Source organism: Callithrix jacchus, chromosome 4 (genome assembly GCF_049354715.1).
Source record: "Callithrix jacchus isolate 240 chromosome 4, calJac240_pri, whole genome shotgun sequence".
NCBI lineage: Eukaryota > Metazoa > Chordata > Mammalia > Primates > Cebidae > Callithrix > Callithrix jacchus.
Window position 1 is genome coordinate 64,035,754 of NC_133505.1, and position 13,901 is coordinate 64,049,654.

General features: G+C 33.5%; 1 protein-coding gene across 3 annotated transcripts in view; it reads right to left on the minus strand.

The window, feature by feature from the left end:
- Positions 1-208: 208 nt before the first annotated feature.
- BMP5 (bone morphogenetic protein 5) overlaps positions 209-13,901 on the minus strand; it is a 142,036-nt gene continuing 128,343 nt past the window's right edge. Inside the window, exons 5-8 of one of the 3 annotated variants that reach the window (XR_001911053.4) lie at positions 7,389-7,465; positions 5,545-5,655; positions 5,270-5,411; positions 1,982-2,207 (exon numbers count right to left, since the gene is read on the minus strand). Coding sequence is in view for 2 of the 3 variants with exons in the window: in XM_002746665.6 (XP_002746711.1) it covers positions 2,058-2,207; positions 5,545-5,655; positions 7,389-7,465 (338 nt within the window). In the remaining variant the exon portion in view is untranslated. Of the gene's footprint in view, positions 2,208-5,269; positions 5,412-5,544; positions 5,656-7,388; positions 7,466-13,901 lie in introns of all 3 variants that reach the window. The other 2 variants (XM_002746665.6, XM_035295941.3) reach the window with 2 other exon arrangements.

Consider the following 13,901-nt stretch of genomic DNA (forward strand, 5'->3'; position numbering starts at 1 on the left):
AATACTAAGAGTTGTAATAGTTGTTAGAAAATAATGTGACTGAATATACATGCATATTATACACATATGTAATTTTAGAAAATGCCAAAACACTGATGCCAATCATTTCCCTTCTTATATAGAAAAGAAAAAATGAGGTATTTCGCCATTCTAAATTTTTTTGCTATTTTAAAAATTTGATGTTCGAACAGATTAAGAAAATCTTTAATTCATCAATTGTTGCTTTGCACATTTAATAGTGAGATAATTATTAACAACAAAAACAATTTTGGCAATTAAGAACAACAAAGAATCGTGATCCACAAACACTTTACATTTGATAAATATTGTTATAGTCTCAATTTTTGATATACTTATATTTTGTATTCCTCTTAAATAAAGAACCAAATCAAGAACAGCAGAAACTAGCATCTGTTTAATATATTTTAAAATATGGAAATATATTTATACAGCACATTTAAAGAATAAAATAGACTTCCATTTCTTATTCTGTCAATGGTACACTATTAAAAATATATTACTTAATGTACCCCTCAATATAGTTGGTCAAATTTTCTTTAAAATGTATTTCAGAACAACATTCCATTATACCTGATTACAAACAAAGCTATAACATTTTTGGAGACATTTTTATGTAAATTTTTTTGAAAGATCCAAAAGGATGATTAATAAATGGTGCTTTATGATTACTATAGATTAATTGTAAATAAGCCTAACCAAAAAGTCACCATAAATAGCAAGTTATCAATCTAAAGATCATTCTTCAAAAAGTTAGTGTGTGTTACAGAAAGGCCTTAGAGGGCATTCTAATAGATAGAAAAAATAAATTAATTTTAGAGGGAAGTACACACACAAACACACAGATACACACACCAGAACCTTCCTGTTTGGAATTATTTGTGCTTGGAAGAAGGTTTACAAAACCCCTTTACAAAATAAGGTTTTCATTGAGCTCACTCTCAAAGATATGAAAAATGAATTTCAGCTGTTCTTTAGAAATGGCAATTCAGTCAAAGCCATTCTGGGACTTTAGGTAACTTCCTCCAGTTTAGTTTCAGTGCTTTTACTCCTAAATAAAATCCCTTGCATCACATCAATCAGCAAACTCAGTTACAAAGGAGAGCTAAAGAAATGGTTCTGTTGGCATCTTCTGCTCTTGTACATTTTATGCATGCAGGGACTCTTGCCTGTGGGGAAGAAAGTGGAGCACATGTAAATGTTTCTTTAGTTTGGACTAGGTTTTTAAATCTGAAAAAAAAAAAGTCTGCAGCAGTAATGTTCTAGATAATAGGCAGACATGATTTATTTGAGGTAAGAAGGTTGTACTACAATTAGTGTTAGCTTGGAACGCTATGGACACAGGCTCAAGCCTGTCTGCTGAAGCTTTGAGCTCTTTGCAAAATCTGCGCTCCACAAGCCAAAAAGGAACATGCTCCTACAGTTACACCAGTTCTGTTAAAGCAAACAGTTAAAACAATTATGTGCAATCTTTCAGCTTCTATGTTCTGCCTACCGTTTATTTATTCAAATCCAGTTCAACATTTCACTCTGTCTAATGAAGCAGGAACTCTAAAAGAGAAATTGTGTTTATCCAAGCATTTTTGTTTGGGTTGTTATTTTTTTAAAGTCTTATTTCTAAATAAATATCCTATCATGGTTTCCATTGGCACAATATAACTAAATGTATTCAATTTCCTTCCACAATATTAAACAGTCAAAGGAGTTCTGTCTCATCTCATAAAATTATATAAAATTGTATTAGAAAAAATGTTGAAATGGAATTGAATGGACTTAGCATAACCCATGGAAAATTAGACTACATGATCTATTGTATAATGTAGTCGCCTAGAAAATAGGTTTTAATGATAAAGCATCCTCAAAAGAGAATATATACCTTTAAATAAATAAAAATGACTATATACATGATGTCGTACATAGGAAAAGAGTCAAAATGAGCCAGACTAATTTTAGGAAATTCCCCTTTTGTCTGAAAGTATGCTTTTTATTGCAGCCATAAATCTTAATACAGATCTTTTTATTATTATCAATATTTAATATTAGTGGCAGCCACATGAGCGTACTACCATATTTCTATATTTTTTCAAAATGACATTGGAGCTGTCATCAAAGTACAGAACGGAGATGGCGTTTAATTTGGTTGGAGCACAACAAGGCTTTGGTACGTGGTCAGGAAACATCAGATGAACCTGGGAAAGAGAGAATGCTTTGTTTTATTAAATAAAATGCATGTTTTCTTGCAGTTTTAAAATGATACGCTTATCACTCACAATCAGTCACACCGTTAAGCTGATTGCCCTTCTCCCATTTATGTTTGATGACGGCGGTGGGAGACTGAAGGATGTATTCTTAAGCATTAGCATCTAGAATCAACCCACCCATTTCAATTATGTGTTATAACCTTGAAAAACATCTCATCAAATAAAACTTCCTCTATAGAATATCCAGTGGAAGATTTCCTAGGGAAAGAACACAGCAGCTAGCGCTTTGTTTCTTTTAGTTGAAATGACTATTTCTATATATATCATGAGGAATATGGAAGTTATAAGTGCAAATCAATCAAAACACATAGTTAACTGCAGAAAGATTTGGATCTAAGACTTATCTTTTAAAAGGAAAATTAAATAATCAAATTTTATGCCAACTCTTAATTTTCTATGGTAAAAGAAGCATAAAAATTATAATAAAATAAAATCCAGATATAATCCAATACTTGCCTTAAAGCAATGATTTCAACTCTTCACAGAATTTTTTATCACATTGGCTGGAGTTTAATATCCATTTACTTTTTTTTTCTCCCTTGCCTGCCCCTTAGACAAGTGCCAGAAAGCCGGCAATGCTAAATCAGAAGCAAAGGACCTAAAGACTTTACAAATTGAACATTCACCTCCCAAAAAGCCTGAAAAGGTGTCCGTACATGAAAAGTGAAATACTTAAGGATTGATACTAATTTTGATCAGACGGGCAGTCTGCCTATGATTTGAAATAATTGAGCCAAGAGCCAGAACACACTTCCCCCCTTTCCCACCCACCTATTCTGGCCCTTCCCCCAGAGGAGTTTATGGGAAATCCCACTGATGAGTCTTACGGGATTTACAAAAAGCAAATGCAGCCTCTTTCAGTTTCGGCTGTACAATGTGCTGGCTGAAATGATATAGGAGCCTTGCATGTGGACAGAAACGGCAAGAAAAATGAGGTGATCTGACATGAACCTGAAATTTCCTAAGACCTCACAAAACTAAAAGTTGGATAGTTTCTATAAATTTCTGATGTAGCTTATGTCCTTCATCAGCTTTATCTTCCATAACCCACACACACATGATTGATAATCCTGCTGTTTCAATGGCCTTGGCAGCCTACCGAAAAAAATGGATTGTTCTCGAATGGTTTCTCAATATATTAGTCACCAACATGCTTTCCTCTGTCTTCTTGTTTCATGTCCTTCACAGAACAAACAGAAAGCATGCACAACACCAGGGGAAAAAATCGAACTTCCCATATAAGCTCCAGTTTTGCAGTGACTTATGTCCTACATCCAAGAGTGGAGATGCAGAGCAGACTCTTGTTCCAAGTTTGTGTCAGATTTTTTTTTTATGTTTGTTTTTCATGCTTTACTAAAGCCATGAGAGCCGAAAATATGTATGTATGTATGTATGTATGTATGTATGTATGTATGTATTATTTAACAAAAGAAAAAAGAGAGTATTTGACAAATGGTATTTTTCAATAAGTAGACATGGCTTAGACTGAAGGAATATTTGATACATTAGATACATATCTAAGGAAAAAAAATCTGCTTTCCTAATCATTGAAATGATGATAAAAAGAGGCAAAGAACTTTCTGAGAAATTAAGTAGCATTACTTTAACTCATAAGAGTTATTCTTTGACCTTACAGAAAGACAGTGATCATGAAGTTCTCTTCAAAGGACGAAACAACAGCTTTATCTGATATACTTTCATGTGAACGTGAATTCTCACGTACAAACAGGAGAGTTAACTTCTTAGAGATTGTTTTTAGTGGTAGAAGTTTGAATGCAAAACGTCCATCTTTGCAAGGCCTACCTACTCCCCATACTCCTGGAAATACTATCCCATAGAAAGAAGTGCTTTTATTTATAGACAGCAAAGCTGAAGTCGTATCAGACCTTAAAATCCCCCCAGGAATTTACTCTATACCTTGTATATGGCAGTAAAATAGGCAATCTCACTGGTCATGAACCAATAAAAAGAACATTTATGAATCACTTCCTATAAAAATGTATATTTGCTTTATCTTTCTGTTTCTAGCCAAGGTTATTTCCAGCTTTGACAGTGCTCATGTTCTACTTGTTATAGATGTGCACTTTTTTGATTTCCAGCCGCCATTCTCTACTACTTTATGAAGTCAGTAAAGATGCCAACAAAGATCAATCATTCAAGTATTTAATTTTATCAGTTCATATATATCACTTTTTTATTAAGAAGGAAACTGGGATATTCCTTACTTCAGTTTTAAATTAATTGTGGGGGAAAAAAGCAAACTTCTAGGGAGTCAAATATTCACAAGTTCTAAGAGCAATTCTTTCTTTTTCCATAAATAAGCCTCACCCAGAAAGATAGGTTTTTCTACTATATACTTTTCTCTTACTACCGTCCACCAAATAATTCCACTCCCATCAAGCCTTAATTCTAAAATAATGTGTTCTGTTCCATTCTTCTTAAATACAAAAGTAAAATTTTTATATTAGCCCAAACATTAATTTAAAATTGTATCACATAGTCTGGCATGTCTTCTAGAACCTGTCATTTAGTCTTCTGGACATTGTTCCTTTGCCATATCAATAAGCCAGATACTATGAGGTTCATGAGACTCTCAAGCAGTTGCATGAGCTCATTAGGTAGAATGCAATCAGTTAATCAAGTCAACCCTTCCATACCCTATTCATAAAAATAAGCCTAGATTATTAGAGATTTAATCACTGCTAAGTTTCTGAGATTGAAGAAGAAAGAAAAGGAAGTATAATTTCTACTTTAAAAATTACAGGAGAAGGAGGAGGAGGAAAACAACAAGAAATAAAAATTAGTTTCTATTTGTATACTACATTGAAGGATTTTTATAATACCAAAGTATGTTATAGAACATTCTTAAATAATTAAATAAAAACCCTCAGATGAAATTTAGTACAGCTATGACTCAATGTTTTTGCAGTGATTACTAATGAATTGCTAGGTTAGAAACAACCCCAGGGAACCTGTGTGCTTAGTCATACCGTGTGGTGAAGAAACAGTTCAGGATGACCATTTCATGTTATTACTCCAGTTTTCCTAGCTGAATCCTTCCCCATTGTGTAATTACGATTACTCTAAACCAGCCTGGGTTTCCTGACTATACTCACGGTTGTCACTTCAGCTCTAAAAAGAAACAAATGAGTTTGAGAATATAAAATAATGCATTAATAATTGTAAATAGATGCTTTCCTCTAAAACAACTTTATAATGTATTTGCATGCTAAGCTGTTTTCGGTCCTTCAAAAACAAAGCTTACCAGAGTCTGAACTATAGCATGGTTGGTGGCATTCATATGGGCGTTAAGTGGAAAAGAACATTCTCCATCACAATAAAATGCAGCATATCCTTCTGGTGCTATAATCCAGTCCTGACACACACACATAACAAAAAATATCACCAAAGTACAAATTTTAAAAAATTCTTAAAAATTATTGAAACAGATTTTATCTGAATAGGTTTACATTCTTGGTCCAACAGTTATTCTAATAGAATAAGCTTTCCCCATATCCTTTAATTTTAAGCTGAAGTTTACAACAAAACTATAAATATTTTCACAAGAAATTGTTCTAATTTCTCCCAGGAGGTAGTTATGTGAAATATTCATAGTAGGTATTAAACATGTATTCATGAGTTAAACCATTATAAAAAATAGCATTCTAAATATTGTTTAAACAGGAAATGATGAACTCTGAAAAGTTCAAGTGAACCCAAAAGAAAAAGAAGAAACTTAATTGAGATCATTCTCATTATTTCTTAATAACTCAGTTTTAGAAGGCTGACAACATCCTAAAGCCTTAATATTTTTTCTGCAGGCTGTTTTTCTTTCCATTCATGCATTTATCGTCTCTTTAGGAAAAACGAATTGGAGCAAATTCCTAAAAACTGAACATGAAAAATTTTGGGAAGCTAAAGAAGTGGTACATGAATGGTTGCCTTAATATTTTCCCCACAAAGAAATAAAACTTGGCACAAATATAAGAATTATTGAGTTATTCATGTTGAAAGTTTATCACAAACTGTATATATTTACTTTATCATACTTCAAGTTCTGGAGTACATGTGCAGAACATGCAGTTTTGTTACATATGTAACAAAATGTGTATATGTGCCAAGGAGGTTGGCTGCATCCATCACCATGTCATCTACATTAGGTATTTCTCCTAATGCTATCCCTACCCTATGCCCCCAACCCCTGACAGGCCCCAGTGTACGAAGTTCTCCTCCCTGTGTCCATGCGTTCTCACTGTTCACCCATTTATGAGTGAGAAAATGTGGTGTTTGGATTTCTGTTCTTGAGTCAGTTTGCTGAGAATGATGGTTCCCAGCTTTATCCATGTCCCTGCAAAGGACATGAACTCATCCTTTTTATGGCTGCATAGTATTCCATGGCATATATGTGCCACATTTTCTTTATCTAGTCTAACATTGATGGGCATTTGGGTTAGTTCCAAGTCTTTGCTATTGTGAACAGTGCCCCATAAAGATACGTGCACATGCATGTCTACATCTTAGTAGTAGTTCTTAATATGGGATCTCATATATGAGAATCCATTGTAATAGAATATTAGGAGAAGTCTTAACATTTCCATTTAAAGTGTACCCACATAGAGCCATTAAAAATTACCTTGGTGAAATTTTCCTCCTCATCTGGTTTGTAAAGACTAATTTTTAAGTGCAAGAAAATAAAATTTCTGTATATCTACCCCATGACAGGGACATTAAAGTTGAGGGCTCTATTTCTTAGGTCAATAGTTGATGACCCTCTGAGGTTTTGCGGAGTTACTTACACTAATATGAACAAATCTTCTATTTGTAATACACTTTGGAATACTTGAACAACAGCACTCTTTTTCTTCTTAAATATCATAGTGCTCTATTTCTTACTCGGCATAGTTTTTTTTGTGTGTGAAAACTACTAATCATGTTTCAATGATAAAAGGTTAATTAAGAAATGAAAATAAAGTATGTAAGCCATATTCTATATGGTCATGTCAAAAGTCATTGGGTATTATATTGGAAAATCAATGCCAAAGACTATGACTTCCTAAATATTTATGATAATGCAGAAAAGAAGCATCAATGTTAACCAAAAATTCTTACCTGCCATCCCAGATCCCGAAAGCTCACATAGAGTTCATGCTTCTTACAGGCTTGTTTTTGCTCACTTGTGTTAAAATCTGAAGACAAAAACCACATTTTAAATAAATGATTGCTTACCAGATATACTAATATTTATTTTGTGAGATAACTGGTAAGACTTTTTAAAGGAGTTTTATTTGAAGTTGTGGAACATGAGTTTCAATCTTAAAGCTAGAAATTCTTAGTAACCATGTGAACTCCAGTCAAATCATTTGTCCAGAATTTCTTCTTCTGTGAGATATAGACAATACCATTTACCTTATGAAGCTCTAACAAAGATTCTGTTAGGCCAGCTACGTGGCAGGGCACAGCATGGAACCTGCCATTCATTGAGTTCCATCTGCTCAATGAATGCTTATTCATTAATTCATTCATACTCTAGCAGTACTTAATATATATATTAAGTTGAGCTTCTAATCATCCCCTAAAATCCTGTCCACCTGTAGACTTCATTCTTGACTGATGATAGTTGCCTGGATTTAAAAAAAAAAAAGAAACAATCAAAACAGTCATCTTTTTTTCTTTCATTTACACATCCAACCTGTGAGGAAATCTCACACACTATCTTCAATATGTCCAAAATGCACCTGCTGTCATGTCCTTCATAATTCGTTTTGGCCCAAGCCACCATCGTCTCTGACGTGAATTACTACAATATCTTTATTGCTATTCTCTCAGCTTCTGCCCTTGCTCCTCTACAGCAAACTAGTCAAGTGGATATTTTAACAAGTAAACTTAATTACAGCACTACCCTACCAGTCCCTCTATGGTCCTCATATCACTAACTGAAATATTCTCAGAGTGTTTACAAGACTCTATGCATTTTGTACTATTACCTCTCTGACTCATTTCCCGTCACTATTCTCCTTCACCTTGATCCAGCCACAGTACCTCCTTGCTGTTTCACTCACAGTCAGCCTTGCTCCCAATTAAGAGCCTTTTCTCTCACTAGTTGTCTTCCTGGATAGCTACGTGGCTAATTCCTGCATCTTCATGTCCTTGCTTAATATCCTCTCAACAAGGCCTTCACTACCCTTTTAATATTGCAACTCCCACCCTGATACACTTGATTTCTCTCACTTTGTTCTGATTTTTTTCCATCTTAACTACCATTACCACTTTTAGAAATGCTATTCCATTTCTTCATTTATTTATGCATTGTTTCTTGTCTGCTTCCTCCCACTAGAATGTAAGCTTCATGAAGGCAAGGATCTCATTTGGCTCTGTTTTGTTCACTGATGTATCTCTAGTACCAGGAACAGGGCCTGGAGTACAATAAACATTCAAAAAAAAAGTATCTGAGGAGCTGACTAATTTCTCATTGTGTTCCACCAGTGATTTGAGGCAAGTGAAATACACTTGTCACTACATACTTTGTAGTCACTACATACTTTGGAATACAATCTGAAATACCCATAACATTGTGTAATTATTTTAAATGATTAAATATAAATACAGAATTTCAATCTTGCATCTAGAATAAAGTAAAATACTGAAGAAACATAGAGATTTATGAAACATTTTTTGTTGTTGTCTTATCCAGGGTTTGCTCACATGTACAAATAACATTAGAAAAACGAGCCCACTTTGATTATTTCTAATATAAAATATGAAAGAAATACAGCGTCACCTTTCAGTTCATCTACTTTCAACCTCTAATGAAAATATAGGCATATTAGAGCTCAAAGGAGCCCATCATAGAAGGTTACTTCAAATAATGATTTGTTTAATGTTACTCTATAAAACAAGCAAGCTAATGATTAAAATTTGAAATCAAGGTATTTTTCTAACTTCTAGATTATTTATTCCTACTATGCAATTACCTTCATTAAAACTGATTAAATAAGTAGAGAATGGGAAATGGAGGAGAGAGAATTTATTTCATCTTTTACACTCCATTTCTTCAGGGAAATATCTCCCTCGGAGCTAAGTTTGTTCAGGGAATGGACAAATGCACTTGAACACTAAAAATGAAATGGATAATTTTTCTCTATCACTTTTAGAGAAAAGTAATTGATTCTACTATTGGTTTGATTTCATAAACTCCTTGATATACAAAATTTTTTAAAATTTTGGCTATGTAATGAACCAGGAGTCAGTAAATGTTTTCTTTAAAGAGACAGATAGTAAGTATTTTAGGCTAAGTGGTCTCCCTTGCAACTACTCAACTTTGCTGCTGTAGTAAAAAAGCAGCCATAGACAATATGTAAATGAATGGGTGTGGCTATATTCCAGTAAAACTTTACTTACTGATACTAAAATTTGAATTTCATATGATTTTCACATGCTGCAAAATATTGCCCTTCTTTTTCAAACAAACATTTAAAAATGTAAAGATCACTCACAGCAGGTCATACAAAAACAAATGGTAGACCTAATTTGGTTATTGGGCCTTACTTTTTCAAACTCTGTATTAGATAATGGAATTTTTATTTATTTTTGTCTTAATTAAAAATATTAAATATTAACGACAATACTGTAGCCAATAACACATACATGTTTATATGAGAAGCCAGAAACTACAAATAAGGTTATTTGAATTCTATGGTTTTTAAAAAATAAAACCTAAAAGTCAAAAGATTATCTGATATATATATATCTATATATCTATATGTAGATATATAGATATATACACACACACATACACACACACATATACATATCTTTTAATGCAGGCTAAGTGATATATATAATGTAATATCACATAAATATAACAAGCAATGAAATTTATAACCAAATCTGGTTCCAAGAGTCTGATGTCATAGAGCATTAGGCTCATATGCTTATTCTGTTAGAAATAAAAATTTATGGATCGTGAGTGAAGCAAATATTGTACCCAAACTAGCAAAGCCTGCAGTTAGGTTGACTCTAAATGCTTGGGTGGAATACGCTGTGGAAGGAAAGGCAAGAAAATTAGATCTATGTCTTTTAAAATACTGATGGGCAGCCTTTAGGAGGTTAATATGAAATAGATATATTTCTACTGTTTATGAATCTGCCTACAAAATGAAGAGTCACAGTATAAATTACTAAAATGTTCTGCAGTCCACACTAGAAAAGTAAGCTAACATGCCATGTCTATAGTGCAGGTGTTATCAATAATATTTCTCCATTTTGTCTCTTAATGGTAAAAATATTAGGAAGCCAATGCCACAATAGTAAAAAGTTCATTAAAAATTTTATGCAAATTTCTTTGTGGTCCATTTCTAGATATTGTATAAATTTAACCTTTCCTTTAGTTTGAATTTCTTTAGTTTGATTTTTTTTTGTCTTAGAATAAAATTATGAAAAGCAAAATGAAATATGTGGAGGTAAAAACTGGTAAAAACAAAGAAAATCCTGAATGTGAAGCAAGAGGAAAACTAGTACACTGTTGGTGGAAATGTAAATTAATACAACCATTTTTTGAGGTTCCTCCCAAAAGTAAAAGTCGAGCTACTTTAATTAATTTAGCAATCTCACCACTAGGTATATATCCAAAACAAAGGAAATCATGTTGAAGAGATATCTGCATTCTCGTATTGATTGCAGCACTGTTCACAAGATATGGAAGCAACGTTAAGTGTCCATCAAATGGATGAATGGATAAAGAAAATGTGCTATGAATAATAATTGCTTATTATTCAGCCATAAAAAGGATGAAATGTTGTCAATTAGGGCAACATGGATGAAACTGGAAGATGTTAAGTCAGATAAGCCAGGCAGAGAGAGACAAATATCCAATGTTCTTAGTTATATGTGTAAGCTACATATATGATCTCATGAAGATAGAGAGTGAAATGGTAGTTACCAAAAGCTGGGAATGGTTTCAGGAAGAGGGGATAAAGAACAGTTGGTAAATGGACACAAAAATACAGTTTTTTTTTTTTTAACTGTTAGAAGAAATCAGTTGTAGTGTTCAGTAGCACAGTATGGTGACAATGGTTAACAATAATTAATTCTACATTTCAAAATAACTAGAAGACAATGGTTAGAAATGTTCTCAATGAAAAGAAATGATAAATATTTGATGGGATGGATATCTTAATTACCCTGATTTGATCATTACCCATTATATACATCTATCAAAATATCACATATACTCCATGAATATGTGTAATTATGTATCAGTGAAAACAAATTCCTGAAATCTGCTTGGGCTTTCAAAGACCTGCATGCTAGTTCCTGGAAAAAACATAATAAACATGGGCTAGACTTGCTGTAAACTGGGTAACAAGTCTAAAAACCTTCATATACCATTTTTTTCCCTTCAAAACATACTATTAGTGTCTTAAGGAGATGAAACATAGATATAGCTATAAAAGCAAAGAGAAACATTAGAAATAAAATTTAACATTTAACCATGGCAACAGCTTAAATGAGCCAAATATGACATACTGCTGTTTAAAAGCAAAAGAGATGTTAGTTTTTTCACTCTTAATTTCCAAAGAGAAAAAGGGGAAAAGGAAGTTGAAACCTAAAGCATCAGGACAGAAGACCTTAGTTTATTTATGAAAATGTTAAATGACAAATGAAGGTACAAGAGTTGAAAAAGCAGGAACGGTGCTACCATAATGTGAATTTTGATATGACCTTCGGGGTAGAAAAATTCATGATAAACCCCAAAACAAATAATAATCCTACCCAAAGCTCAGGGGCTTTAAAATACTATGTTCCTCTAGCTTAATCATTCTCTTCTATACCCAGTGAATTATTCACTTGAATTTATACACAAGCCAGTAGTAATTACTGTTGTTTATTTTGTAGAGGTTGTAACATGATTTTGTGTTGGTGTAGGTACCAATGTACCTAACGTGTTTGCATAACTCTGCTCGGCAAAATATCCATGTGGATCATGTCATTAACGTTCTCACTTTAGAGCTCCTTGACATAAAAATCTATCCAAAAGCGTGAATTCCAGTAGCCTGCCAGATACCTCTAAAGGACCATTCCCTGATGCCTCCAGCTCACTATTTCTACTTCTCACCTCACACTCAATGTTCACTATTTTTGTTAATGGGACCATCAGTCACCTAGTGGCCAGGACAGAAAATTTAGTAAGCGTCTTGATTCTCAGTTTTTTTGCCCTCAGATCCTACATGAAATAGATCCACAAAGCCCCATTAATTGACAAATTTCACTACTTAATCTAGGTATCCTGCTGAAAGCCCTCTGCACTCTTGGTTGCCTCATACTTCCTCAATGTCCTGTTCTGGTAACCTTGGATTCGAAAATAACACTTTATCCCTGCTCCTCTTTGACATCCCTGATGATAATTTTTTGGCTTATTTTATGGAATTGCTTTTTCCCCTTTGCCTATACTTACAGTGTTGATATTCCCTAAGGAAGCTCCATCTTACATTTTTTTCTTTCTTTGTTTCCTGTGGCATTCCATCAGCCTTATCCTACATCTAAAAGTTTGGCTTATATATCTTTTCCCTACACATCCACTTACTCTCAACACTCCCCTCTCCAGAGTCCTGTGTTATCCACCGTCTTCCAACCCCTGCTGACCCTATCCCATGTGCTTTGGTATGTACATCCCTCTCTCCAGTTTAAGATCTTCATTGGCTTGAAGTATTATGCTAGACTTTTAATAATTATTTGAGTTTTCTGTCTCCTCCCTTGGCATTCCATTCTGCACTCTGTGGCCAAAATTAACTATTTAAAATGCGTACTGATTACAGTTCTTCTTTTTCCAATTGTCTATCAAAGACAGCACTGCTCCATATAACCACACACCCTACTCCTTATAATTTGGCCCCTGAATAATTTCCTACCTGATATCACATCCTGTCACATAAAAATGCATGCATAACCCAGTCATTTGACCATGGTCCATGGCTCTACAACTGTAGAGCCATTTCATTTCTACAATCTGAAATGGTTTCATCCACGTCAGTATTTCTGGAAAATGTCTGCTTGTTCTCAGATAAATTCCTCATGTAGTATTTTGAGCCATATAGTTAATATAATATATAGCATATATTTTATAGCATATGATGCTGTGTCTGGCATATTATGGGAGTTTATATGATACTGAATAAAATACAATTTATAAGAAATAATACCCAGGTATATTCTCCCTGTGGATTTTTCCTAGAGAGAAACTTGACAACAGACACAATGCCTTGATGTCTATTGACAAGTCCTTTTTAAAGTATATAGTTAATTGCTAATATAGATTAGCCAAATCAGGTTAAAGACTACAATTTCTTTTGCTTCTAAAGTCTCAAAACATAAGAAATTCTGTGACCACAACTATGGATACCTACAAGAGAGAGTGAACTTCTAGTTTTCTCTGACGTAAGAGTCTGAATTCTTTATGTACCAGTTCTGTAAAGCCAATTATAATGTCCAACACTTAATGAGGATTTGCTATGTACCACTATTTTAAATTAGTTATATATAATAACTCATTTAATCCTCAGAACTCGTGTAATCCTCCTCTGGAAGGCAGGTATAATTAACATTCCCACTTTATACAAGAGGAAA